Below are 27,868 nucleotides of genomic sequence, written 5' to 3'. Positions count from 1 at the left end.
AGCATTTATGTTAATGGTTGATGATGTCTTCCTGGGAAGTGAGTCTCCAAGAAGTGTTTATGAAGAGATGTGCATGCAGTACTGGAAACATAACTTGGCAAGTTTTACATTTGATTAAGAGATAATTAAAAGCATTTTTCTTCATTATTTCCAGCTGGGTTAACAATTTTGGCCATGAAGGTCTTGGACTTTTGTTGGATGTGTTGGAAAAGCTGCTGGACAAGAAACAGTAAGGACTTGGATTATTTGAAGGGAGCAGTGGGGAAACTCTTGAAGATTGTTTGTACTTAATGTTATTTTCCTTCTCCCTTTCAAGGCAAGAAAGTATTGATAAGAAGAATCAACATAAACTTATCCAGTGCCTCAAAGCATTTATGAATAATAAAGTAAGAAATATTTTAAATTCCAATACTTCTGGTATGATTGGGTTTTGTTGGTTATAAGATGTTTATAGTGTGTTGAATCTCAGAAGAGGAAAGATAACTTCTATATCCAGGGGTAGCTGAGTCTTTGGAAATGTAGGTCTTAGTGTAACTTTTTGTTGAGAGTCTCGTTTGTAAACCTTTCTGAATATTTATTTTTCTTAGTTTTGTTAAATATTGATTTTGGAAAGTAAAATATTTGGGAAACAGAAGATGATAATATGGATTTAAGGTAAGTGAATTGAGATTAATTGCTTGTGAAATAGAAAGTAGAAATACTTCTTGGTGAAATCAGATTTCACTACATGGTTGTTTTTGTTTATATAATATACTTTTCACCTTATTTTAAATTGGGTGTGATTTATTATTTTTTTAGGTACAGTTTTTGAGTTGGTAAATGGTAATGGAATAGCCTGTGTGATGAAGTGGGGAAAGGAAGCTTAAATGCCCACATCCGCCCCTTGACACTATTCCCACACTTAGAATTGTCTGAAGTTATACTCTATCTGATCAAGCAACTAACCTGTACTTAATGACAATGAAAAATAATGCTACTTTAAAATAAATGCTCAAGTGTAAGGGTTTTTTTTTTTATTTATTTGCACAGAAAATTAAATAGAATATATAATAAATACAAGAAGGTAATTCTTAAAATTATATCAAACTCCATCAGTCAATATGTGGAAAAATTTATTTGGACTTGTCAGGACCTGTTACAGGGGGAAAAAAAACTGAACCAAAGCCAGCACCAAAATGAATTTTTCATACTGTTGAGGTTTCTTATGTAGTTAAAAAATAAGACCTGTTTTCTCTTTTGGAGGAGACCCAATTTTATGAGATATGGTGTCTTCCTTAGGAGTTGACCCATTTTCGTAGGAGAAAGCCAGAAGGTTTTGGTAAAGTGTTGCCAGACTTGATATGAGGGAGGAGTGGATGTGTGCGTGTGAAGATTTTTAAGTATCTAAAACCCAAAGATGATGATGATGAATATTCAAGGCAAATACCATCTTTTCACTCTGAGCTTTTTGTATCTTTAAGTACGGATTGCAAAGGATTCTAGGAGAGGAAAGAAGTCTCTTACTATTATCAAGAGCAATTGATCCAAAGCAACCACACATGATGACTGAAACAGTGAAAATACTCTCTGCTATCTGCATTGTGGGAGAGGAGAATATGTAAGTAAGATACTGTAAATTTTATTCTTTTTTCTTGATGTTTGGAGATGTTAGTTTGGACATAGATGAGAGAACTTGGGCGCGAAAGAAATGTAACCTGTGAAGTTTTTACTTTCTTTGTGTAGTTTAAATGAAAAGAGACTTTAACCTGCTCTGATGCATTAGTCCAATATTAAATCAGACAAAAGGAAATGATCAGAGATCTATAAACTGTGGCTTAAGTGGAAGGTCTTAGAGGGCTATGATTGCTTAGTATAGAGAAGACTTAATGAGCCATGACTGGTCATAAATGGCTCCTGAAGAAAGAATGCGTAAGTTATTTCATCTGTTCCTGATGAGTATGATCCGGAATTCTGACTTCTAATAGCCACAATGACAACTGTCAGATTTAAAGAAAATTTAGAGCAATGTGTCCTAGCATGTGGCACTGCTGAGCCTGTTATTGTGGGTAAGATGGAGACTGGGACAGACTCCCTGAGAAGGGAAGATAAACTTAGTACATTAATACAAAATTACTGATTCAGCAGCACATTTAAAGGATTTTTGTTAGTTGAGAAGGTTATATTAATAAGATAGAAATAAATATATTTTCGGATTTTATTAAAATGTCATCTCTACCTAAATGTAAAAAAATAGGGGCAAAAAGTTTACTTTTATATCTCAACTTTAAAATAGTTCAAGTTATGGAGCCATATAGCACACATCCATCAGCTTTGTAAAACAAAGATAATCAGTTGTCATACGTATACTTTGAATTATTGAATGTCTTAGTTTACTGAAGGTTAAAAACACCAAGCTCCGTATCTTGTATGCAGTAAATAAAAGCATTTTGATTTCTGAGAAGACAATTTACTAGAATTCCTATAGTTCAAGCACATCAGCTAGCATCTAGTGTGTGCTTGCAAAGGTAGGTTTGTCTTTCTGTTGGCTATTTCTTCCCTGAATGTCACAATAATTTAGACATTTCTTCACCTTTTTTTTTTAATTCAACATTAATCTTATAGATATGTTAATACTTGTTTCTGAGTTTTTCAACTTTATATAGATAAATAACTCTTATTCTCTGTGTACTTAAGTCTTGAGCTGTGTAAATACTTGGCTAAGTATCTTTGAAATGAGGAAGCTGACTGTGATATGGTTTTGACAGTTTATCTTTCTCTTAGTCTGGGTGATCTTTTAGGTGCTATAACAACTGCTGCTGAAAGGCATAACAGGGAGCGTTTTTCTCAGATTGTTGAAGGACTGAAAAACCATGAATTCTTACAACTACAGGTGGGTTTACCTTTCTATATGCTTCCTAATGCCTCAAAAATAATATACTAGAGGGCTGTGTATTTTTTTATCATCTTGAAATTGCATGGTCTTCTAGTGCTGCTACTTAAGTGTTCAGTAGAAGGAAATATTAAGTAGAAATGGCTTGCTGATAGTAGATTTTCTAATTGTTAATGGTCTGAAACCAATAAACTCACTTCCTCATCCCAAAAGTAGGATTAAAAATTCTTGACCTTAATAAAAAGGGAGTAATTAGTAATATTCCTTTTCTTAGATGCCAAATATAATGATCAGGTACTAAGTCTGTGAAAGCTTTTTATTACCAGGAATTTTGTGTGGTTTAATGGACCAATAAAAATCCATCTCCCAGTCTGTCCTCTGAAATTTTTTATTTATTTTTGCTGGAGAGATTGGAATGTAAGGAGCTGGAGGCAGTGCTTCCTTTCTGTCTTTTGGGTTTAGAAAAGAAGCATAAATACTCTGAAGTTGCATTGCTTTTTTCAGTTACCCTCTCACCCTTTTTTTTTTCTGTAACTGTATCTGTTTGTGTACAGCCCAAGTGCCTGATGTTCTAGAAAAGAATGATTGTATTTCCTTCTCATAATACTGGTTTTATACAAGTTTTGTGACCATAAGTTAACATGGCTGAAGGATATGGAAAAGTAAACTGCAGGCAGAGTGGGTGCACTTGGAAGGAAGGTGGATCTGTTTTGCATTGTTATATAGGATGTGTCTCAGCTCAAGTTGTCATTCTGCTGTTTACTGTCAGAAGTTCTTGGTAAAGAGCAGATGAGTTAATGGTGATCAATAAGTTTCTATAAATGACATCCTAGTCTTAATAATGGTATCCCAAAAGAATTCATTTTGAAGTGGTTTCCTACTCCATGACCTTGTTGATTTGAAACAAACAAAACCAACCACACAACACCTGCCCCCAACACCTCACTGAGGCAGCAGTAAAGGTAGAATTGTAACACTCATTAACTTGTTTCTGACAAAATTGTTCTCTACTTGTAATGTATTAGCACAAGCCATTAAGCCAGAGTCTCTTCTGGCAAAGCAGTCATGGCAGATGGCACCTCTTCTCTCTATTAATTTCAGATTGGACATGTACTTTGGCTTGTTAAGTCATGTCATAGTAGTAAAATAACAAGAATCATTCGAGCGAGCATGATGATACGACATTATCTAAAGATTCAGCTGTACAAAGGGAGTGACTTTCAAAGAGTATTTTATTAGAAATTCAAGACTTCATGAGCTGTTCCATTAGAACTAAATAGTGAATGTAATTAAAACAGGAAGGGTGCTTTTACCTGACTTTTTTCTCTGCAGGTATTGATATTTTTTGATGAATTTTTTTTTCTACTCTAGTGCTACTTCTATTAGCAGTTAACATCTTTTACCAAACTTGGCATTTCCCTGGAGTCCCATTTTAATCTTTTAACGTGTATCAGCACTTCTGGCATTATGCTATTGTCTACCTATTTTAAAGTAAATCAATTAAAGTGCACAGCTGTTCAATTATAGCATCAGCCAGTATCCTGAGAGCTGAAGCAGTTTGCAGAAGTGCTGTACAGGACTACAAAAGACATGTGTTTGTGTGAATTACTTTGTGTATGGGTGGGTTGGTGTGGTTTTTTTGGTGGGTTTTTAAAGGTTTTTTTTGCTTTAATTTTCAATTACTGTAAAAAGGGGTGTTTTTTTTTCAAATTTGTGTACACTGAGGAGAAAGAGAGTTGCAATGTGGAACTGCAGTGTGGGAATAGCTTTATAAAACTATCATCCTTTATATGATGTGATAGCAGAAGCACTCACCGTATGAAAACACAAGAGTTTTTATTTCCTAAATTAACCAAAGTAATGTTGCATGTATGCTGTGTAATAAATATAAATCTCTTGACATTTGATTTTATAATTAAATTGAAATAATCAAAGTATTTCTTTTCCTTCTATGCATACTGGAATTTTTTCCCTGTATTTCTGATAACAGGTAGCATGTATGCAGCTCATCAATGCCCTCATCACATCATCAGATGAGCTTGAGTTCAGGATACACTTGAGAAATGAGTTTTTACGTTGTGGCCTGAAGAAAATATTGCCTGTAAGTCCTTTGTATATAGAAATTGATCACATTCACCTGTTTATGATTGTTGAAGATGGCCACATTGTTTTACTGAGAGGAGCAGATGTGAAAGATTGCAGATAGGGAAGGTCAGACCTGGGAAGGACTATCAATTCAAATCTACTTTCATTCTGCATAGTTGTAAAATTAGATTCTCAAGAGCTATTTAAACCAGAATGGTAGATGAAACAAGTCAATATATTGGCAATTAAGTTAGAGTAGTCATCAAACTTAGCATAATGAGCTCAAAGTACATGCAGTGAACGTGGGTCTGCTGTGGAACCAGTCTTGGATTAACTTTGTATATGCTTCTCTTGTTGTTTTCTATGAAATCTGTTTTCTTTAGTCTGCCTTCTGAAAATGTGTTCGGTGTTTTAGGGGGAAAAAAAATAAAATTCACTCACTCTCTTTGAGACTGCATGTCTTTATGCAGCTGCACAGAAGTATGCCTTAATGGGTAGTGGTATATGAATATTTGTGACTTAGGGGTAGATTTCTAGCTCTTAACCCAGAAATCATTCTGATGTTTATATCAAGAATATGTATGATTAAATTGCTCAGCAGTTTGTCACTAAAGATGAGAGAAATTAAAGAGCAACAAAGACATTGTATTTTTCTGAAACAGAATTTACATTTTTTAATAACTTTTAAGCTACCAAGTTTTGAATCAACAGTATTTCTCAGGAATAAAACCCTTCTATTTTTAGCAAATTCAGCTTTCAAACTGTTCCTGATGTGTTAATTATTCTTAGGTTATGTATTTAGGTTTTCTGTCATGTAGATACATCTATGTGACGTGCTTTTATTTCATGTAGAACATCTGAAAGCCTGAAGAAATCTTAGAAATCTTAGGTGGTTTGGTTTTGGTTTTTTTTTTTGGGGGGGGGGGTGAGTTAGGTGGCAATTAAAACAAATTTTAATAAATCATTCTAATAAACTTTGTAGCGTGTTAGAGCATTTTCAGTGCTCCAACTACTAAGCAATAAAATGCTTAGTACTACTAACAATAAAATATACTGATATATTTTACTTTCTTTGTAAGTATTTTTCAATGCAATAATTAACTTAATAGCAGCAGTTGTTAGCATACCTTCTTTACTCTCCTTTACACTTGTTGCTTTATAAGTGCACTTAACTGAATGTTTTGAAATATTCTTGTGGTATTTTTTTAAAAGAAACTGACATAAACAAGCATAAGTTGCTGGCTCTGTCCTATTTAGACAATTCAACTAAATTAGAAGGCTTGATGTTTGTTCTGCAGCCCACACTTGCTTTATATTTTTCAATGCTAAGCAATTATAAGACCTTGAGTTACAGCTTACACCTGCTATGAAGGTTAACATCTTACATTTTGTCATGATATAAAATTTGAAAGGGTGGGAAGTCTTGCTTTAAAAGGGAAAATTAAGATATACTATGCCTTGAAAAATAGAGCTTGAAAGATAAGGAAAATGAAGAGCTTGATATTCAACTGAAAGTGTTTGATGAGAACAAAGAAGACGACGTAATTGAACTGTCACATCGTCTCAATGATATCAAAGCTGAAATGGAATATCCTTTAGAGAAATGGTGCTGAAACTTGTTGCATCACCTGGTAGCTATTAAATGTAAGTTAGAATGCTTTAATGGCAGTTTATTTGTCAGTTGTGTATCTTACTAGGGACTTTATCATGCAGATTTCTTTTCAGTTTTGTTTTGCTTACAACTTTTTTTGAAAATCAGGACTTCAGTTTGTGTTTTCAATATAAAGGTTATTGGGAACAGAATTAATTTTACATAAAGAAAATTTACAAAGATAAAGTCTGGCTTGTAATATGAAGACAGAAAATTAACTCCATGAGCAATTATAAGGTTGAAGAAAAAAGAGTTTTGATAATAAAGTTGGAACACAATTTGTAGTAGGTTCTGCAGCACTGAAGATGCTTTCTCCAGTTTTGAAGAAGCTGTGAATTTCATTATGTAAGTTCAGAATGGTTGCTTGCAGTTTTTGAGAGCAGTAGCTGCTACAGAAGAAGCAGATGCAATCAATGAGAGCAATATAAAATCGCTAACAAATAATTCTGTTGCTTTCAAGAACAGGTAATTATAGGTAATTTTATTGGGAAAAAAAGAAGTTTGACTCAAGCATATTTGCCAATAGCCTGGCTTACTTAAAAAAGAAAATGAATGCTTTCTGTGAAATGCTTACATTGTTTCTGAATATTATTAAAACATCTTAATTGTTAGGGGAAATTTTCTTTGGATAGTTGTAGTGGACAAAAGATACTGACAAACAGGGACAGCAGTTTTGAGTGTTAAAAGGTTTTACTTGAATAATATGGACATCATCTGGGGATCTGGGGTTTTTTGTGGTATTTTTTTTTGGTTTTGTTTTCTTTTAAGTTCTTGTATTTCCTTAACAATCTTTGCACTGATGTGAATGAAGTATTTCATCTGCTGTACAATCTATTAAAAGACACTGCTTCTGAAAATTACTTCTTGTCAATTCTCCAACATTTACTTCTCATTAGGAGTGATTACTATATCAGGTAAGTGTCAGCTGTAAGATTTAGTTTTTTGTTGGGTGGGTTTTTTTGTTTTTTTTTTTGTTTGGTTGGGTTTTTTTGGGGGGGAGGAGAGTAGAATCTAGTAAAGATTGTAGTAAACTGAATAGCTCATAATCATGCAGGATAGTTGGTCTGTAGCTGATGTTATTTGCCTTTATACTCAATGTTAATATTGAAAAAGTCTTGTTAAATACGGTAATGCCTATTTCAAAGACTTAAGCCTTATCCTAACACCTTCATCTCAAAAGTCTCTTAGCTTGTTGAACACTTTTTCCTTTATTCAAGTTTGGTAGCTTCATGACTTCAAAGAACTTGAAATGTAATTGTAGTAATTGAAAGTGCCTTATATTTTGTTGTTTTAGTGTTTTCTTTCCTTATATGTGCACCCCATAGTTTCTTCAGCTGTGTTGAAGTAACATATACACAATTTTTGTTTAAAGTAGTAATTTTTTGTTTTAAAGGGCTGGAATGATAAAAATAATAGATACCATAGGATCATAGAATGGCTTGGGTTGGAAGGGACCTTAAATCTCATGTAGTTACAATCCCCCATGGGCAGGGACATCTGCCACAGGACCAGGTTGCTCCAAGCCCTATCCACCCTATCTGCAAGATAAGGAAATTCAGAAGTAAAATATAACAGAGGAATTTTTCAATTTTTAGTAATTTTTTCCCCTTTTAAATTGGAAGTTTGGAATATCATCAGTTTAGGTTTAAGGCTTTCCTACTTTGAGAGCTCTATGCTATGTGAAATTGAGATGTAAACCTTTGCACTGGTAAGAACTATAAATTTTGAGCACCGGATCCTCTGATGCTAGAGCATCCTAGATGTGGTGTTCAGCTGCATCTCAAGCACTTAAGTTAAAAATGAAATAATCTAAAAATTAATTGAGTACCGGTAGAGTTGCCTGTGATGGAATTCACTGTGTTGAGAATGTACTAAGTAATTCTTGCAGCCTATATTCAAAATGCTGAAGACATTTGTTTCATTGATTTTTGTCTGACAAAGGATGGATGAAAAGTGCACAATATTTTGCAGAATCCTGAACTACTTCAGCTATTTTTCTGGGAAATTTACAGCTATGCTTTATTAGCCAGATTACAAATAAGAATTTAACTTGATCCTTTTACTGGTAATTGTGTAATTCATATATATAGAGTTAATTGCTCCCTTTTTCTGCCCTCTGTATTGCATAAACAGTTTTTCATGTTCTTCTAATCTTGTAAAATGTGTTCTTTGTTAGACCTCAATATTACAAGATAATAGATGACTGCGTATCACAGATAGTATTGCCCTGCAGTGGTGTAGACCCAGATTTTAAAAGCAGAGGAAGACTGGATGTGGATTTTACTCATCTTGTTGGTTAGTATGCTATAAGCATTTTTACATTGTTCATGGAACTGCATGTTTGTCTTTGTATGCTTCTGTCTAAACTTAAATTGACCGTGAGAATTTTTTCATTTGTTTGGAGGCCAGGTCAGTCTCTGCAGCCATAAATAAAATGATGGAAGTTTATGATGTTTTCTTTTCCACATTTGTCCTGACTTAGATCTGAATACAATAGTGTTAATAACTAAAGATTGCTTGTTGATAACTGTTTGGGTTTCAGTTCTGTTACAAGTACCAAATTTAACATTAGCATTAATTGTTGGTGAATTTATAACTGCTGTATGGATCATTCCAATAATATTTTCTCTAGTATTTCCCAGGTATTTGAGGATAGTTCATGGTAAACTAATCAGTTAAGGCAGTGGGAAACTATGTACTCATGTCAGATGGGAAAGAAGTAGCTGAATAAATGCTGTATCATTTTAATGGCAGTTTTTAGCATTTTTAAGTGTTGGTTTATGCTTTTCTTAAGACTGGTTTGTAATCTTAAAATACAAGGGCATCTCTGGAGTAAATATTTCATAGGAGTGAAGTGCTTCATGCCACTGAGTGAAGAAAGCTGTGCTTCATAGTCTGTCTGAGTTCTCCTTGCCTACAAAATAATTTTAATGTAGAAAGGAAATTCCTGATTTTAGATTCTGTTCTGGAAGGGAAGTTTTCTGATTTGAAACCTCAAATTACTTCTACTTCATAGTACACTACTTCATAGTAGTGTAAAAATTCTTCTTTCACCTGATTTAGTAGTAGATTCAATTAACAGAAGGGCGTGAACTTGCATGCTATAGGCAGAACAATTATAATGCTTTATCTTCAACTATCTTGGTCTTGTGTCCTCAATACTTGTTATATTTACAGATTTTGCTTATCAAAATAACTCACCAAATGCTTGGTCAGATCAACCTAGTAAATAATTCTATTTTGTTGTCTGTCACTTAATGTCATGGGATCACATGGTAATTATGGTTGGAGGGCACCTCAAAGGTGTGATATATCTTAGCTGACTTTTGTGTGTTATTTAAATTCTAGATGCGTGTGTGGACAAAGCTAAAGTAGAAGAGAGTGAAAAGAAAGCAGCAGAATTTTCCAGAAAGGTAAGTCCTAAACCATCATGCTTCATAGCATATGGAACAGAACCCTGGCAAGAGCACCATTTTTTTTAATTTTTTTTTTGTTACACCAGAAACTTAGTGGGAAGTGGGAAATAGCTCATCTCATAGGCAGGATGTTCTTTCACATTGCATAGCTTTATGTGTTTGTGTCAGACTCAGATTCCAGCTTACTGTGAATTCAAAAGCATATGAGGGCCCTTAACTGTAAATATCTCCCCTTCTATTCATCTGCTGTAGATTACTGATGGAAAAAATTTTGCTTGCTTCTATTTTAGTTACTGAAATATTTTTTCGTAGGTAAATATCTAAAGTGAAGGTATAGGGTTAAAAGGGGGGAGAGGATTTTAATGATTCTTTATTCAGCTTTGGTTTAGAAGCTGAAGAAATGAAAAGCATTTTTGTTCTGTGTTTGAAAAAGCATTGACTCCAGTCATAGAGATGCTAACATAAAAATACAGCTTTCTTTCCTTATAATGCCCATGATAAATTACTACACTATGAGAGAAATTTATTTCCTTATTATTTACATTTACATTAGGTATCTTACAGTGCATTTTGGAACCTGTTTTGCTAACGGTTTCATTCTTCTGTTCCAGTTCTTTCTTGTTTTTTATTAGGATCTTGATAACCAGGTCCTATTTCAGTCATGGGTACTTCTCATTTTTTACTAGATATAGAAGAGGTTAGGCATTTAAAATAATACCTGTGGGAAATATTGCAGCTCAATATATTTCTTGTAATAAATTTTTTTGGGATATTTCTAAAGAAGTTGGTGCTTCTGCTGCTTTATCATTTTTGGTGGTTTTGTGCAGAATGTATCTTGATACAACATGTTTTCTCAAGTACCAAGCTTAAGTCTGCAATATTCTGCTGGCATTACAGAACCTATTGAACTTGTAGCTGTGCTAAGGAGCTGCATCTGAGTGGTTCTGTGTCATGACTTATTGATGGAAGAAATGATGTGAAACTAGAAGAACACATACTGGAAAGATACTTTTTAAAAAAAAAAAAATGTGCATCTATTTCTTTAGTTGAGATAGTGTTTGATCAACTCCTGAAAGTATAATATCTAGTGTGGACATAAATGTTCAAACACTTGTGTATTGGTTAATCATTTCAGTTTGATGAAGAGTTCACAGCTCGACAAGAGGCACAAACAGAGCTACAGAGACGAGAAGAGAAAATCAAAGAACTTGAAACAGAAATCAAACAGCTACGAGCCCAGGTAATAAAACTAAATCACAGTAAGTTCCACAGTTTAATTTTTCTTTTTTTTTTGTTTTAAATAATTGAAAGTAAATTGTGCAGGAGTGTATTGTCTGAATTTTGAAACATAGTTTTATCGGTTTGTTTTTAAGCCAGCATAAATTACTAAGGATAGTTACTGGAGGTAACATTTTTCAAATAGTAGTATATTCAACATCTGCCGAAGATATTTGCTTTATTAAGGAAACACATTCCTTATCCTATAAAAGGTTTGAAATCTAGCTTCAGTTTTTCTTTCTCCCAGTGCTTGTTGTTTATACTTTACCAGTATTATTTCTGTATGTTATGCAGAAAGTGTTTGTTTTCTGTATGTTTTCCAGAAAGTGTTTGTTTCGGAAGGCTTTATACTTGGATTGCAAAGGTGGAAATCATGATAGCTGTGCATGCATAAGATGCATACATTTCAGCATGTGCATGCAGTCATAGTAAACCTGTCTTTCAGCATGTGCATGCAACTGATTTTTTTTTGTTTGTTTGTTAAACTGTGGATATCTGACTGTAGCCATTTCTAAAATGAGTATTACTCCAGTTTTATCCAGTCTCATGGGTAAACATAACAGAAAATTCAAGACCTTATGGAAGTAGAAGGTGATAGCTAATATAGGGAAAGCTGATTCTGCTTGCATTCATTTCCTCATGAACCTTGCTTACAAGCTCCAAAACTGTATCTTCAAGTGATCTTTCCAGTGAAGCACTAGTGAAGCAGAGAGGACAAAAAATGCTGCTTGTTGACCTCTCACAACATCTCTTGTATTTCTTTCATTTAATGACAAGGAATCGGGTTTTAAATAGGTCTTTTAAACCTGTAGGAACTAACAGATACAATGGTTTAATCTTTTCACTTCAGCCTGCTTTTTTGCTGCTCCTTCAGTGCTAGACAAGGTCTGCCTGTTCCCTTTTGCCTTCATCATGGATATCCTAATGCCTGTGGTTAATAAGAGGAAGAACAGTCTGTGATGTGCTATAACTGGTTGCCATCATCCTGCTTTCAGGATGGCAAGTTGTCTGTGCTCTGTGTAGATCACTGTCCAGCTCATCTTACTGTAAGCATGTTACACTGCATTTAAACACTGATGTTCATTGTGTCCTTTGCTATAGTACATACAAATCATTTGTGTAACCTGTGGTGTCCTATGGTTTCTTTCTCTGTTTTCACACACAGATGCTTCTGTTCATACTTTGTTCTTGCTGATTTTAATCTTTGTTACAAGTACTGACAAGAGGACCTGACACTGAAATTTGATAGTCCTGTTTTAATGTGTTCACCAGTTATTGTATTACAACTTGTGAAGTGTTCTGTGGGCCGAAGAAACACTTGCCTTGTGCAAAGCCAAAAATTTATTTTAGTCTGATTAATTATTAGTCCTGTTATATTGATTATAACACACTTCAGATCATCCAGACATTACAGCTCATTCACAATAATGGTAGAGTAGAAAGTTTTACATGTGAACTTTCTAATAACTGTGCCTTTTTTTTCTCTAGTCTTATGTTCCCCATACTGTGGCATTTATTTTTGGAAGCTTTTCTCAGCTTGACTTCTTTTTAATAAACTCATGCGTCTTTGAGACCAGAAACAGCAAATAATTGCATAGGGGAACAGTATGCAAATCAGATGAAAAGAAAAGCCTGTATTACATAATAAAAAATAGAGGAAATACAGTATAAACTCATGTGGTGATTTGTGCATAGCTCCTGATGCTGCTTTTTAACAGATCATCTTGACAAAAATTTGTGAGGCATTTGCACTAGGTTGGAATCATGTTATCAACAGAGAAAGATCTCTGATGGTTTACATGCTACTGTTTCTCTTAGTTGTTCCTTTTAGAACTTACTAGAATGGGTATTGCAGTTATTGCCACAGAAACAACTGCAGACATTTAAAAGAGAGCATGATTATTTTGTTGTTGTACCTTTTGTTGTACCTTCTCCCTCCCTTCCCCAGCAAGATGTCAGGATAGGTATGATCAACTGTGGTCCTATAACCTCTTGCACTGCAATAGCTGCTTCAGTGATTTCTGAGGAAAAATTAGTGTTGTTATAATTCAGTGTGGTTACTACCATCTCTGATACCCCTGCTTGCCAGGATATCCTAAGTGGATAGATGTTTAGTGCATTGGTATCAAATAAAGTGCTGTTCTGTTCACTTAAATCTTAACTGCTACTATTAAATTTTCTTCAAAGTGGAAACAATTTGTTTTTATGAAAATGCTGGGTTATTCAGTTAACTTGTCAGTTTCTTGGTAAATGTTATAATCTATTGTTATTGCTTCTTATTTGAATAGGAGAACAGTTGCATTTCTCTTTCTTGAGATACAGTTGACTAGAAGGCATCCTAGTTGGTTCAACTTCATGTTAAACCTTACTTCTACCCTAATAAAAAGAACCCCTCTTTTATATTTCAGGGTCCAGGCCTGACAGGTCAACTGACAGAAGTAGGACCAGCACATCCAACCCTAGCAAATGAGAATGCACCACCGCCTCCACCGCCTCCTCTACCTGGTGGGGCAATACCTCCTCCACCACCTCTACCTGGTGGGGCAATACCTCCTCCTCCTCCACCACCTCCACTCCCTGGTGGATCAATACCTCCTCCTCCTCCACCACCTCCACTGCCTGGTGGAGCTATACCACCTCCTCCTCCTCCACCACCTCCTCTACCTGGTGGAGCGATACCTCCACCGCCTCCTCTCCCTGGTGGGGCGATACCACCTCCTCCTCCTCTCCCTGGTGGAGCGATACCACCTCCTCCTCCTCTTCCTGGTGGAGCGATACCACCTCCACCTCCTCTCCCTGGTGGAGCAATACCTCCTCCACCTCCTCTCCCTGGTGGAGCAATACCTCCTCCACCTCCTCTCCCTGGTGGAGCAATACCACCTCCACCACCTCCACTACCTGGTGGAGCAATACCTCCACCACCACCTTTTGGTGGGCCTCCATTGCCACCACCTCTTGGAGGGATTCCTTTTGCTCCCTTCCCGGTGACACCAGCATTACCACATGGGATGAAGGAGAAGAAGAAGTATAACCTGGAAGTCTCAATGAAAAGAATCAACTGGTCAAAGGTATTACAATATTTGTTTATATCCCCATACATAAAGTGGCACTTGAGGGAGAAGGAAGTAATGTGCTAGGGATTGCATTAGATTGTTAATAGTAGTCATGAAGTTTGAGGAATTCATTCCATTCTTTATCTTGGTGCATTGCTTGTGATTCAGTTAGTGTTGGTTTTGAAAGACACCTTATACTATGGAATAGCCTTTAAGTGTTTAATGCTGCCAAGGGCCCTTAACACCCCATATTTTTGGAGATCCCTGTAGCTGACAGTTCTGTTTGGGCTGATTTTCAGCTTTAATTGATACTTACCTTGATAGGTGAGCACTCCAAGGTAAAATGTCTTGTTTAAAGCAGCTTTATGTTAGCAAACAATTAAAATGTTAACTTCTTATGTAATATAACTACTTTTTCCTACAAAAAGTTGAGTTCAAGTATCGCTGAGCTTTAGGACAGGGGAAATGTATCTTGAAGTAGACAACAGGGTGGAAGACAGTTTGGAAGTCTGCCATTTACACAATCTGGAAGTTGACATAGGATCTTGAGTCAAGGGATAACTAAAACTGTTGGCTGGATTTAAGTGTGTCTGAGAAATGAGAGGATTTTGAGAAAAGGTGTTTTAAGAAATTTTACTTGAGTCTGTAGGAGTAAAATGCAGCAAAACTTGGTATGATCAGGTACATGGAATCTAGGAAAGCAATGCAAAGAAAAACTCTGCTTTTCGTTTTGTCTTCTCTGGGTTAAGCAAGCCGTGGGAGCCATAAATTATATGGTCCATTGTTGTTGTTTTCTTTTTTTGAGGACAGGTTGAAAGTGGATCAGACTTCGAGAGGCTGTTTTTAGCTTTGGTACCTTCTCAACAGAGCAGTGCATGATTCTTTTGGTTATGCCTTCTACAAATTTCTTCTAAAAAGAATTAGTGAATTAGAAGAATTAGTAAAGTATTAGTATTAGTGAAACCACTATGAGGGCAATTCATTTGAGTGATCTAGTTTCATTTTAAAAGCCTTACGTGACACAAACTTGATTAATTTAAAAAAGAGAAGGGTAGAAAGGCATTGGCAAAAGAGTTTTTCCTAATTGAAACAAGTAACTCTGTATGTAGTACAATACTAAGAATAAAAATTAAATTTCTTTTTAAGGGCAGATGTCTTTAGGTAAATGATTTATTCAGTCCTCTAAAATAATACAGCAATTTTCCATAAATTAAGGTATCAATTACAAAATGAAACTTATTTTGTATTCACGTTTCTTTTGTTTTTTCTTCTGATAAGTTCTTGAAGTTGAAAGGAAGTTGGACTTTTCATGCTTTACCTGCCTGTCAATTACAGTTTTACTGCAGACTTTAACTCTGAGAAAGGCAGATGTTTCCCCTGTTAAGACAGTTGCAAAAGTTATCACAAGGCTCTAAAGGCAATAGTGCTACTAAATATAATTTTTATTGCAAGCACTGAAGAAATGTTTACTGGAGTGAATATTAGCATGTAGTTTTGTTTAAAATTATTGCTGAGTTTGATTCAGCAGTATGTGGTTTAATATTAAATTTGAGTTGAAGTCATGGCTATATTAGAGTTATGAAGCTAATGTTCCTCCTCCTTCCTTTACATTACAAATATAATTGATACTGTGTGCTACAATGAGTTTTTAAATGAGACTCTTGTTGGCAGAAATTTGTTTGGTGCTTGACAGATGAATATCCCAGGATCTAACTTGGCTGCAATACAAAATTCTCTTAAAGTCTGTGGGCTGCACATCGCTGAGTGAGAGCTTTCAGAGAATGTGTGCTAAGCTCAGTGAATTTCTGTAATGACATCAGGAGGTGGCAGTAGATGGTGAGTTTTCTTTCTGTCCTCAGGGCAGGTCTGGAAAGACACCTGCTACTCCTCTGGGGAGTGTGGAGTTTAATTACTGGGGGAACACTTAGTGAATTTAATAGTTCTTCAGAGAGTTGCTTGTTTTCTAGATCAGTATCAAAGCAGAGGGCAAAACTCTGATGAGCCAAATGAGAAGATGAAGCCTCAGCATGTTAGGTACCCTGAGCATGGCTGAGGCTTTGTGTTAAGTTGCAAATACTCAGCTGGGAGTAGTTCTGAAGCACTTTTCAAACAGGTAACTGCATGCTATTTCCTGTAGAAAGCTTCCAAGTTTGTGATCTCTAATGTAGTTATAAGTTCAGGAAGTGCTGGTACGTGTGCAATATTGGTACTTGTAGGTTATTAATCTCAGAGATACTGATTAGTTGTTTCTAATTAGTATAGTGCTAGGGTAGTGTTGTGGCCACTGGGAGGAGCTATGGGACTGCTGTGAAGTGTTTGGTCACCATTGAGTTCCAATGAATGGAGCTTCTGCACAGTCCTAACTACGTTCTGCTTAATCACATAGTTTTTTAAAAGATCTTAAAATATAAACATTTGCTTGAGCTGCAAGTGCAATTCCTGATTTGCAAACTAATCTGTAAGGCCAGTTAATGGTTATTACTTACATCTCAGTGTGTAATTGGTCATTTTGATATGTTATGCAAGTATCCATATGGATGTTTGTGTACACATTGCTTTTAAATCTCATTTTGATCAGTATAGCCACTGTTCCTTCCATATAAAGGAAGTAATTTCTTAGATTGAATTGGAATAAGTCTCAACCATTACATCTTAAAAGTAGTTTTTGTTTGGCATTTTTTTAGCAGTGTAAAACGTGGTAGATGTATTAAGGTTTGCTGTAGGAAAAAATACATAGATCAAATCATCAAGACAAATCAAAGGACGACTTTATATATTACATGCTATCTGGTTTGAGCTCTGCCTTGGAATTCAGTGTAGTTTGACTGGATATCTGCTACTTCTTTGCCAAGGTGCTAAATCTTTTTACTGCCAGCTACTGTCTTGACACTTTGGTAGAAAATCGTATTTTATCTCACTAGTGTGTCTGTACCAAGAACTTTCATCAACAACTTGATTTTACTAAGCGACTGCAGATGGTCAGTGCTGACTTTAAGTTGCTATTTTTCATTGAACATGTAATTTAAATCTCACTCTGAAAGAGTGTAGGTTTTTTTCAAGATGTTTCACAGCTGATAGAACTGTTGGGAAATTTATACGGATGTAGATACACATCTTTCTGTAAAGTTGGGTGTTACCATAGTGTCCTGGATGGAGCTGAATCACTTGAGATGCCAGATGTTCCTGGCTGAAGATGCTGAATCTTTTAATATGAAGCCTCTGAAGTGAATCACACTGCTGCACAGCAATACATCCTCTGTAGATGGTTCTCACAGCAGTGCTGGGACACAGGCTTATCAGTCCATTCAGTTCTTACACAGCTCATCCTTGCTGTCAGACACAATGGAGTTTCAGTTTTAAGAGCATATGTAAAGATGGGTGGTCTGGGGGCAACAACACTGTGTTTGGAAAGCATTCTATTTTTTTTTCCCCACAGGGTTTTTCAGGTCATTCAAGTTAAGTTGCTGTGTCCAGTTTCTGAGTATTTGCCATCACTGCTTCAAGCAAAGCATTTCAAGAACTAGCAATGTCAGAAGTTTCATGTTGGAAGAGAAATTAGATTGTCCTCTGAAATTTTGGAATAAGTGATTTTAATTGCCTTCCTAAGAAAAACTAAGCTTAAATTTTCTGTCTCACAAGATTATCAGATAGTGAAATGACTCATTCTTTAGAGTACCAAATAAGAGCAGTACCATGAATAATTAATCCCACTAATTTTAGGAGAAATCTAGACGGTTGAGATAAAACCTGTATGGAAAAGCCCAGCTTGTAAATGTAGAGTCTCTTTTACCAGAATAATTAATGTTTAGAACTCACTTTTAGTATTTTGATACTGTATTTCAGAATATTTGGATATGTGCCAGAATAACCTGAGTGTTCATAACGGTAATAGTTTAAAAACAAGCTTTGAAATTTTTAAAGTAGAACAATGTTCCAAATAGTCCAACTTGGTTTTAATATATTAGTTTTAATAAATGTCAAAAAAAATTTGAATCTAAATTCTTAACCTGCATATAAGCAATAATTTTCTGTCTTTCTTGAAGGAAGAGAATTAAAAGTAACAGAAGGATATTAAATCTTGGGTTTAGATGTGACAGTGCAGTATGGCAGTGCTGAAAGCTTCAGCCTCATGCTTTCTGCACTCACTTGTCCTTCTTAAGTAATACCTGCTTTTAGAGTCAGTTGCACTGGCTTTATAATGGTGAAACAGGCATCTGTCCTATAAACATAGAGGAAAAATAAGCTTTTTAGTTTGTATTACATATTTGTCATTGCATCCAATTTCATTGTAATCAATTATGTTCATGTGTTTATAAAAATAATTTATAAAGTGTACATCTGAACACTGTGTAGGACAGGGGAAAGGAACTGCAGATGGACACTTTGCTTAAGTGCTCTGGGAACAGTGCCAGAGATCTCCCTGCATACTGAAAAAGAGAAGAGTCTATCTGATCATCACTTCCAAGGAGCCAGGGCTTTGGGAATAAAATTTGTGCTGTTTAATTTAGTGTGTTTTGTTGTATCTGTTGTCACCACTAGTGCTGGAGGAAAGTAGTTTGAAAAATGCCTTACCTACAGCTGGTGGTAAAGCAGCAACACGTTTTCAGGTTTGTCATAGAGTAGAAAGTTAAGATCAATGTGTTGTACTGAAGCCCTAGTGGGACTCAAAGCATATTGATACATCTCCTGTGTATTATGGTGAAGTTAGGTAGTCCTTGAAAATTGACATTTAAAACAACTTGCATAGAATTGATAAAACTGAAAAAAAATGAAAGGAGAATGTATATTGAAAACAAAATAGCTGCTCTGACTCATATGTAGAAAGTAAAATTGGCTTTCAGCTTCCCTATTCCAAACTACTTCCTTCTTATAGTAGAGCCAGTATCAAGTAAGGTACTGTAATTGAGTCTGTGTATATATTTGGAATTACAAATGGGAACTGTAGAAAAAATTTCTATTATGAAGCCACTAAAAGGTACACACTGATGTATCATTTGCAAATAAGATCTTCTGTACTCTTGCAGCCTGACAGGTCATTCCTTCTACAGTTCTTAGGTTGCAGGGATGTGTAGCAGTGGTGAAGAGTGAAGTTGAGGAACTGTCTGGAAAGTAATAAAGAGAAAAGCCAGAACATTTCTGCACTCACATGCTAATAGGTTCTTAAGCCTGATAGGATACCTTATAAAGGGAAGAACTAAAATTAGAGTCATTGTGTAGACCAAGGGCAGGACATCTGATTGTGTTTTGTTTAGGAAGCATTTTCAAGAGAGTATACTAACTGGAACTCACCTAAACTTAATCCAGTATCACAAAAATCTAGTAGTATTTGCTTTAACTTGGCTATTGAAATCCCAGTTACTAACTTTGGAAATGCTATTTCTGTTTCAGATTGAGCCTCAAGAGATAGGAGAAAACAGCTTTTGGGTAAAAGCCGAAGAAGATAAATTTGAAGACCCAGAACTCTTTGCAAAACTGGCGCTTACCTTTGGAACACAAATGAAAGGTACATTTTTCTTTTACTTGGTATTATGCTTTTATTAAGTTTAAAACTGTGCAATTACAGTCTCTTTTATGCTTTGTGCAATACCATGGAATTCACATAATGGTTTTATAGCAGGAAGATAATATAAAATGTGTGTTTTTATTAAGCATAGCAGTCGATTACAAGAATTGCTCCTCCCTCACTTTACAGCATGGGGAGGAGGAACCTTTTGTAATAATATCTCCTTAAAAAGCAGCACGTGTTGCAGACAGATGTGCATGTTTTCACCTTGTTAAAATTAAATTGAAATTATAATCCTAAAATTATGGTCATCTACATTAATATTCCTAGCTACAGGAACTGTAAGTTGTCAGGTTCTTTTAGATATTCCACACGTGAAGGTTTTGATGGGTAACAAATTTACTTTCATCATTGCTAAAGCAAAAACCTCTACAAGTAAAACTTAAAAATAGCAATTACAAAATGCAGTTGAACCACAAAATCACAACTCTATAATGTGCCTGCTGTCATGATTCTGGGAAATTTGGGTTGAAAACATTGTTCTTCTCAAAGTTCTTTTGTTTGGATCCTTAGTATTTGCTTCACTTTTTTTTTTTTTTTTTTTTTTTTAATATTTTATGCATCTCTTCCTTAAGAAAAAAAAAAAAGAAGTCTTTAAATAGGCTTCTTTCATTAGTAATTAAATTTGTGTTGTGGAATCTAGGAATCTTCTTCCCCAAAAGGCTGTGTACAGTTAAACTGCATAGTTACTGTCATTAGTGAATGACAAAAGTGAGTTTTCCAAGGAATGTATGTATGAGTGCACACTCTTAAGCTGTTTGCCTAATACTGTGGGAAACTCTCAGGCTGTCTACTGATTTTTGTTGGAACGCTGTGTGAAATGGGGCTGTTTGACAACTAGAGAGAGCAATACAGTGAGAATAAAAACTACATTGGAGTTTGCTTTGTTTAGGTGAAGCTGCCCAATATGTTGTGTAAATTGCTCTTCTGCTCTTTTCTTTAGCTGGAAAAAATAATTTCTCAAACAGTTCTTTCTGTAGTAGATGAAATTATTATCATCCTATCTTGAGAATGCAGTTGCTAACAACTGAATATTGATTATGCTTTTGATACTTTAATACCATCCTCAACTCTTCATGGCTTTTAGATGGTCTTTGAGTATTTCTGAAGCTCTGTACAGCCTCTTCAATTCTTTTCATTAATATCCATGCTTAATGGTCAATTGATCAGTATTTCATATGTGGCCATTTACTAGTAATCTGTTTCAAGCACTGCAAAGGAGGAAGTACTGTTGGAACTTTGGTTCAATAATAACTTACTCAGAGCCTAATGAGGAAGGCAAACAAATTAAGAGTCCAAGAAATGGTAGATGCTGAATGAATTCCTGATCTAGCTACAAATCTTTTGTCATTTAACGACTTGTTAGAACATGATATACATCAGGGATGTGCAGTTCTTGAAAGTGGATGAAGTCAGATGTATCAAGTGTTCTTAGGCCAGATCTGAATAAACAAGCACACACTTTGCACTTTGAAATGTACTGACTTTAAGCATTTTGGGACTTTTTTTTTTTTTTTTTTTTTTTTAAGAAATAACAATTAACACGGTGCTTTCCATTTTGATCATAGGGAGTCTTCTGTTTTAATTCAGACCACTAGAATGTTCTCCTGTCTATCAGTTCCTTGATTATTGCATTACTGTGTTCTTCTGGCTGTTTCCTGAATTGCAGGATTAAGAACTGCAGTTTACACTAATACAGTGCTTGAAAAGTTAACTCAGATGAAGGAAGGTCTCTCAGAGCACCATAGCTCTGGTGAACTTTGTGCCCTTCACAGACTTAGTCATAGCTGAGTTTTTCATTAGATAAATAAACAAGTCTATCCCTCCGAGCTCTTGCCCTTTTCAGTAATCCCTGAATCTCAGCCATTAGTATTCTGCTTTTACAATGCTTCCCACTTTCAGCTCTGAATGTTCAGATATTAGAATCAGTAATATAAAAGCTTCATCTGTGGTAATTTAACACCCTTTTTCCATACAGATAGATTCTTGGCTCCCAGCATTACAGGGAGGTTAAAATGATGTGGAGTTAGTCATTGGTTTTACTGTGAACAATAAGACAGGAAAATCTTAGAGGAAAAAGATAACCTAGCAGCAGGTAACACTTAAAATGGAACGAGACCCTTCTTAATGAAAATGACAAGCTTCTGCCTTGAGCTGAATTCTTTGATCAGGAATCTGAGAAAATTGTGTCTGAATTCCTGGAAAGTTTTATCATTAAAAATGGTGAAAAAAACCCTCTTGAAATTTTAACAAAGCAGTAGGTTTCATGAGGTAATTCCTGTTGACATAGTTGCACAGTTCTAAGACTGTTCTCTAAAAAGCTTATTACTGTGGTGACAGTCTTGCAGATATTTTTCCTGTTCTTCCTTACGTTCTTAGTTAAGGGTTGTAGAAAATAACAATCTGTAACAAAGGATGGGAAGACTGTTAAAAATACTACTATGTATTACCCAGGATATTAAAATCTTATTTGGCTGGAAAAAGTAGCTGTCTTTGAGCTCAAGTTTAAGAAAAACTTGAAAACCTACTAGAAGTCTCAGAGCTTTTAGTTGCAGCACAGACTCAAACAGTTGCATTCTATAAGCAGCTTTTTCCTGCAATTGCTGCCTGCAAAAGGAAACATTAAATGATGTTCACCTATCTTCCTCACCTCAACAGCCACTCTCAGCTCATTAATCTCCAAAATACTTCAAGCATTATCTGTGATCAAACTTCTGCTTTAATCTCATTTCTTGATGTGGTCTCCTAATATATTATGGCAGAATGATAGAAAGACAAGAAAAAAATGCATTTTGTATTCTCTTGAGCACAGTGAGTATCTAAAACAAATAAATGGAGAAGTGGAAGAAAACTGACAGTTGCCAAAAGGAATTGTGAGGAAGTAGTGTTTACTATCTTGTATTTCATGGCATTTCAGAATGCCAGTGGGAATAGTAGCTGAAGTAAACCAAATAATAGCATACACACTTATTAAAAATTTGTAATTCCATATAGGCTGCAGCACTCAAATTCGATTAAACCTCTGAATTGTGTTAATGATTTTCTAGCACAATGGTAATGAAATTTTGGGCTTTTTCCTCATTTAGCATAGTTTTGTTTTAAGATACAAGGATAACATAATGTTTATTGTCACTAAACTGTGTGCTGCCTTGCAGCAAGGCTTCTGTTTTCCAGGTAGGCAGTAGTTAGGTTCAAATCGGTAATAAACTGCTGTATTTGTTCTGTCAAATCAGTTTCTGAGCACAGCTATGAAAATATCTGTTGTGCAGGGACCAATAGAAACATTAAGAAATATTCCTTTTCAGACTTGAAGATTTTGAGATCTTGGGATTTGAACTAAGTTAACTGAGATCTAATTATCACTGTTTCAGCACAGTCTGGAAGGATTTTCTCAACTTTTCTTCTAGAGAAACAGTTGATCCGAATCTATTTTAGGGATCTCTGACAAATGGCTTCCAGGGCCTTAAATTTGCATTCAAGATCTTAGATGAGTGTTTTGAGCTTGGAATTTTGCTTCTAGGTGGAAAACAATGGACAACAACGATTATAGTCTCACAGATCATTTTGGCAAGTAAATGGTATTCCAGATCAGACACTTGAAAACAAATGGGCAATTCTGGTGGCTGTGAATGTGTTGGACGCTGAGCTGTGGGACAGTTACTGCATTGTGGGTGGCAATGGAACACACAGATGCTCTGTATGTTTCCTTGTGTAGCTGCAGGGGCAAATTGAGTAAAGATGGTATCAGCTTCCAGTCAGTGACTTGTTTTCTTTTGACCTGGTTAATTCTAAAGGAGGATCTGATACCATCCAGAATTATTTTTTGTACGTATGATGCATTGCTTAGTAGTGGAAGCAGTGATTTTGCTGATGAAAACATGCAACATCCTTTCTGAGTCATGACTTTCAGGACCTGAAAATTTCTGGCTCAGTAGTATTTGGTTTGCAAAGTAGTCTTAACGTGGATTGATTTGTGTTTTGATATTTAAATAGCAAGAGGAAGAAATTCAATTGAGGGTATTATTAGCTCTACCTTATCTTCTTATTTCTAAACCAGTTAAATCTTACATGTTAGCAGCAGTCTCTTCAGACAAGTTTTGGTTTGTGGGTTTTGTTTATTTGCTTTTTTTTTTTTTTTCCTGTTGTGTTTTTTGGTGGTTTTTCTTTTTGTTTTTACAGTCAGGATAACCTTTTATATACTGAGATTTTTTTTAAATGTTGTGTGGTAACTTTTAAGCTTTGTGGTCACATAAGTATTTTCTTAATTAAAAAGAAAGTCACACCAGTTTATGGAGTATGATTAAAATGTGAAAGAAACTCGATGAACAATCCTGCTTAGCTGGATTGCATACTATTAACCCTTCAACATATCCTAATAAATGAAGAGAGGAGATCCAAGTGATCAGATAAATGCTACTTGTCCTTGTGAGACTGTTAAATCATCTGAAGTCATTCAGTGCTGTTAGTGCACAGTGTACCCATGAGGTGCACTCTCAACTAAGAGTGCATTCATGTGATGTCTTTTAAGTCATCCTGCTATCAAAATTCTAGAACTAAAGAAACAATAATATTTTTTTATTAAATACATAGTAGTAGCTTTTTAGTGAGGGAAATATTTCAATGAGGTTCAACATGAATTCATGCTTAACATACTGACCTACGCTGGCTATACATGTCTGGAGGCTCGGGCCACTGCTTTGTAGCAAGGTCAGGCAGAGGTGTGTTGGTGTTTCTGTAGAGTGGCTTTAAAAAGCCAAACAAACTAGAATGAAGTGTTTAAAACGTTAGTGATCTTGGCAAGGCCCCACTTAATTGCAAATCTTGCAAGTTTAGGCAGGCAATACTATGTAGTGCAGCTAGAATATTCTTTTTCTAAATTTTGCTTTTGTCCCTTAACTGACGTAACATGGAATTTTTTTGGCTGCCAGGTAATGGAATAACCACCAGCAGCAGCAACATGATGTCTGGTTGTTTGTGGAATATGATCTCAGAAGCTCCCTATAGCTGTGTTTAATTTTGAGAACATAAAATACACATGTAATTGTATGATGAAGTGTCTTCTGTCACGTAATAGTAAAGGATTAAAATGTTATGGCTCTTTAGATAGGTGATGATTCATCATATGCTTGGAGCCTCAGGTAACTTGATAATAATGTGACAATACTTGGTGTATCTGGCCTGCTGCTATCAAAATCACTTTTCACTCTTTGATTGATAGTCTAATTGCAATATGCTACAAAGCAAGTTAATGCCTTCTCCCTAAAGGATCATGTTAATTTCTGACTCTTGTAATTTAGGTTGTGTATTTTGCCAGTCAAGAATGATAGTGTGCTCTGAAGAAATTAATTATGTGTACAGTAGATCTGTAAAGGTAGTAATTAGTACATAATAGTCTGTAACTACTGGGATTGTTCCAGTACCGAATTAATTATCCATCCAACTTGCCTCAAGGGAAAACTTCTTGATCAGAGTTGTGTTGTTTCTTTATGATTAGTCTTTAAAAATAAAATTCAACAAGCATTTTGATGTGTTTTCAAAACTGAAGTTTTAATTGCCAAGTTGCATTTTTCACATAATGGGAGTTATGAGTGAGAAAAGGACAAGATAAAATATAAAGTGGCATGATAACTACAACTGAACAAAACATTAATGAAATGTATATATATGTGTATAATGTAATAATAAATATAACAAAATATATTAAATATTTTAATACAGCCTTGTTTTAGTAATTGCAATGTGAAAGCAGGTGGCCGTATAGTCCTGCTTTTGATATCTCCCTCTCTGAACAACATTTAAGACTCATCTGTAGGTCAGTTCCAAAATAGTAGTAATAATAAAAAATTAGTAAAATGTTGCTAGGATTAACTTAAACTTAGTTTTGATTTGTTCGTGTTGTTCATGGTGTCAGTATTCTAGTATTTAAACTTGGTTTGTTGGTTCAAGGGAAGAGAGTTGAAATGGGAAACTGAATCTAATATGAAAAATTTGTTGGGAAAATTAAGAAATAGCATAACAAACCAGAAAAGCTGAGGAACAGTCCAGGGAGGTTGTTACTTCTGAGGAAGACAGAACATGTGACATAATGTGGTTAAGAACAAGGTGTTGTTTAAATAAGAGGAACTCCAGTGATGATATCAACAGCAGCTTTGTCAGCTTTATTAACAGCACTTATTTGAAGGTGATAATTTCTTTTTTTTAAGCTATAAAGGCTAGAATACAAACAGGTCAGGAAAGTACTTGCATGGACCTTTAAGAAGACAACAGTGGTTATCCAGTCGAGTTTTTTATAAGCATTTTAAGCTAAATGTTCTTTTAAAATTTGTTGGAAATGGCGATGGGAGTGGCTCTAAACTTAGATAAAGGTGCCACACTGGCTGTTTCTGTACAGAAGTGACAGATGCATGCAGGTGTTACACTCAGTGTTTTAAAGAACAACCAATATGTAACTCTTATGGATACTTGAGTACTTATTCATACTTTATTGCAGTGTTAGGTATAACAAAAATACAACAATTCTCATTATTCCAATTGTGTTGATACTGGCCCTTTTTGCTTGAAATATTTTCAGTGGGGATAAAAGTTTTTTGTATTACTTTTCAGCTAGTTCTTAGTAAGGAGGGAAGCAGCAGCCAAAGAAGTAGGTTAGTTCACATTTATCCTTGAAGGAAAACTGCATTAGTTTACATTGGGTAACTATCAAGAAAAGGGATTAGTATTTTGAAACAATTGCTGGGAATTTGGGTATGCTAAGAAGCCCAGAGAACATCACCTTTTACAGGGTTTGAGTTGGTTCTTTTTTTGTCCAGAGTTTCTGTAACACTGTGTGAGCACACAAGCTTTAGTTTAATACAGGAATCTCTGTTATTAAGCACAAATATGTTATATTGGCTCAACTGTGTGCATTGATTTGGTGTAATAAAAAGAAATTCACAAACTCATAATGTTTGTTTCTGGATTGCAAACTGCAGGTGGCTCCCTTAGTCTTCTGATTAGTTCAGCTTGTCTGTATTTTCCTTTCCTTCTGTGCTGTCTCCTTTTCAGAAGTGCATGAATCCAAACTGAAGAAAGATTCAGATTCACAGTGCAGAGTAACCAAATGTTCCTGTGTCTTACAGGAACTGCATTTAGTTAGATTGCATGCTGAGGGTAATCAGTCTTCCTATCTCACTTTTACATAGAAGTAAAGCAAACTTCTTTTGTTTTATCTTTCAGTGTATTTGATTTTTTTTTTTCTTTTTCAATTAGAAATTAAGATACAATGAAGGAGTGAGTTATTAGTTTGCCATTTTTCATCTTTCCTGTTCTCTGTCAACTGGATTTATCCAGTAGGTAAACTGTCAGGCTCAGAGGTAGAAAAAGCTTTACACTGTTTAAATAAACTGATGCCTGAAATGATTACGACTTAACATAGATGTATATGTGTATGTATTTGTATTTTTTATACATTTATGCATGTGTTTTTCAATTCTAAAATTATTTTAAACCCAATCGCATTTAATACATAAGAATATTCCTCTTGATTAAGGGAAAAAAAAAAGGTATTTGTGACCAATAAAATAAAAGCTTCTCTGCACAGAAGTGTCAGGGGCAATTTGTACCAGAAAGGTATCCAGGCTTGTTGTATTTGAAATATCAAGAGTAAAAAGAAGCAGAGGAAAAAAAGGCCACAGGTGTTCTTTATATTCAGTTTTGTATTGTGTACTAAAGCTTAACTGCAGAAGTTGACTCCTTAGTAGTTATACTTTATTTATAAACTTTGAATAGTTACACAAAGAAGCAGGTTTTTAAGTTGACCCTAGGAATGATGCATGGAGTTTTGCTGTAGCTGGATTATTCAGGGCTGTCACAAATGAGGCCTCCCAAGACTTCCTTGTATCTATGTTTCTGTGTCAGTTTTTCTGATGAGGAAGCCTCTGTGCAAGTGGTAGTGGTTTGATAGCCCCTGCTTCT

At 35.2% G+C, this 27,868-nt stretch overlaps 1 protein-coding gene across 5 annotated transcripts in view; it reads left to right on the top strand.

Annotated features, from left to right (window-relative positions):
* DIAPH2 (diaphanous related formin 2) overlaps window positions 1-27,868 on the top strand; it is a 202,596-nt gene that overhangs the window by 31,196 nt on the left and 143,532 nt on the right. For all 5 annotated transcript variants that reach the window (XM_071758065.1, XM_071758064.1, XM_071758063.1 and 2 more), the window contains 12 exons: window positions 155-229; window positions 317-386; window positions 1,461-1,597; window positions 2,761-2,869; window positions 4,860-4,970; window positions 6,424-6,542; window positions 7,403-7,519; window positions 8,782-8,900; window positions 9,954-10,018; window positions 11,157-11,261; window positions 13,708-14,367; window positions 19,741-19,855. In XM_071758065.1, coding sequence (XP_071614166.1) covers window positions 155-229; window positions 317-386; window positions 1,461-1,597; window positions 2,761-2,869; window positions 4,860-4,970; window positions 6,424-6,542; window positions 7,403-7,519; window positions 8,782-8,900; window positions 9,954-10,018; window positions 11,157-11,261; window positions 13,708-14,367; window positions 19,741-19,855 — 1,802 coding nt within the window. The remainder of the gene's footprint in view (window positions 1-154; window positions 230-316; window positions 387-1,460; window positions 1,598-2,760; window positions 2,870-4,859; window positions 4,971-6,423; window positions 6,543-7,402; window positions 7,520-8,781; window positions 8,901-9,953; window positions 10,019-11,156; window positions 11,262-13,707; window positions 14,368-19,740; window positions 19,856-27,868) is intronic.

The sequence above is a fragment of the Heliangelus exortis genome, chromosome 14 (genome assembly GCF_036169615.1).
Source record: "Heliangelus exortis chromosome 14, bHelExo1.hap1, whole genome shotgun sequence".
In the NCBI taxonomy this organism is placed as follows: Eukaryota; Metazoa; Chordata; class Aves; order Apodiformes; family Trochilidae; genus Heliangelus; species Heliangelus exortis.
The sequence above is the reverse complement of the archived record's forward strand: the minus strand, read 5'-3'. Positions and strand labels throughout refer to the sequence as shown.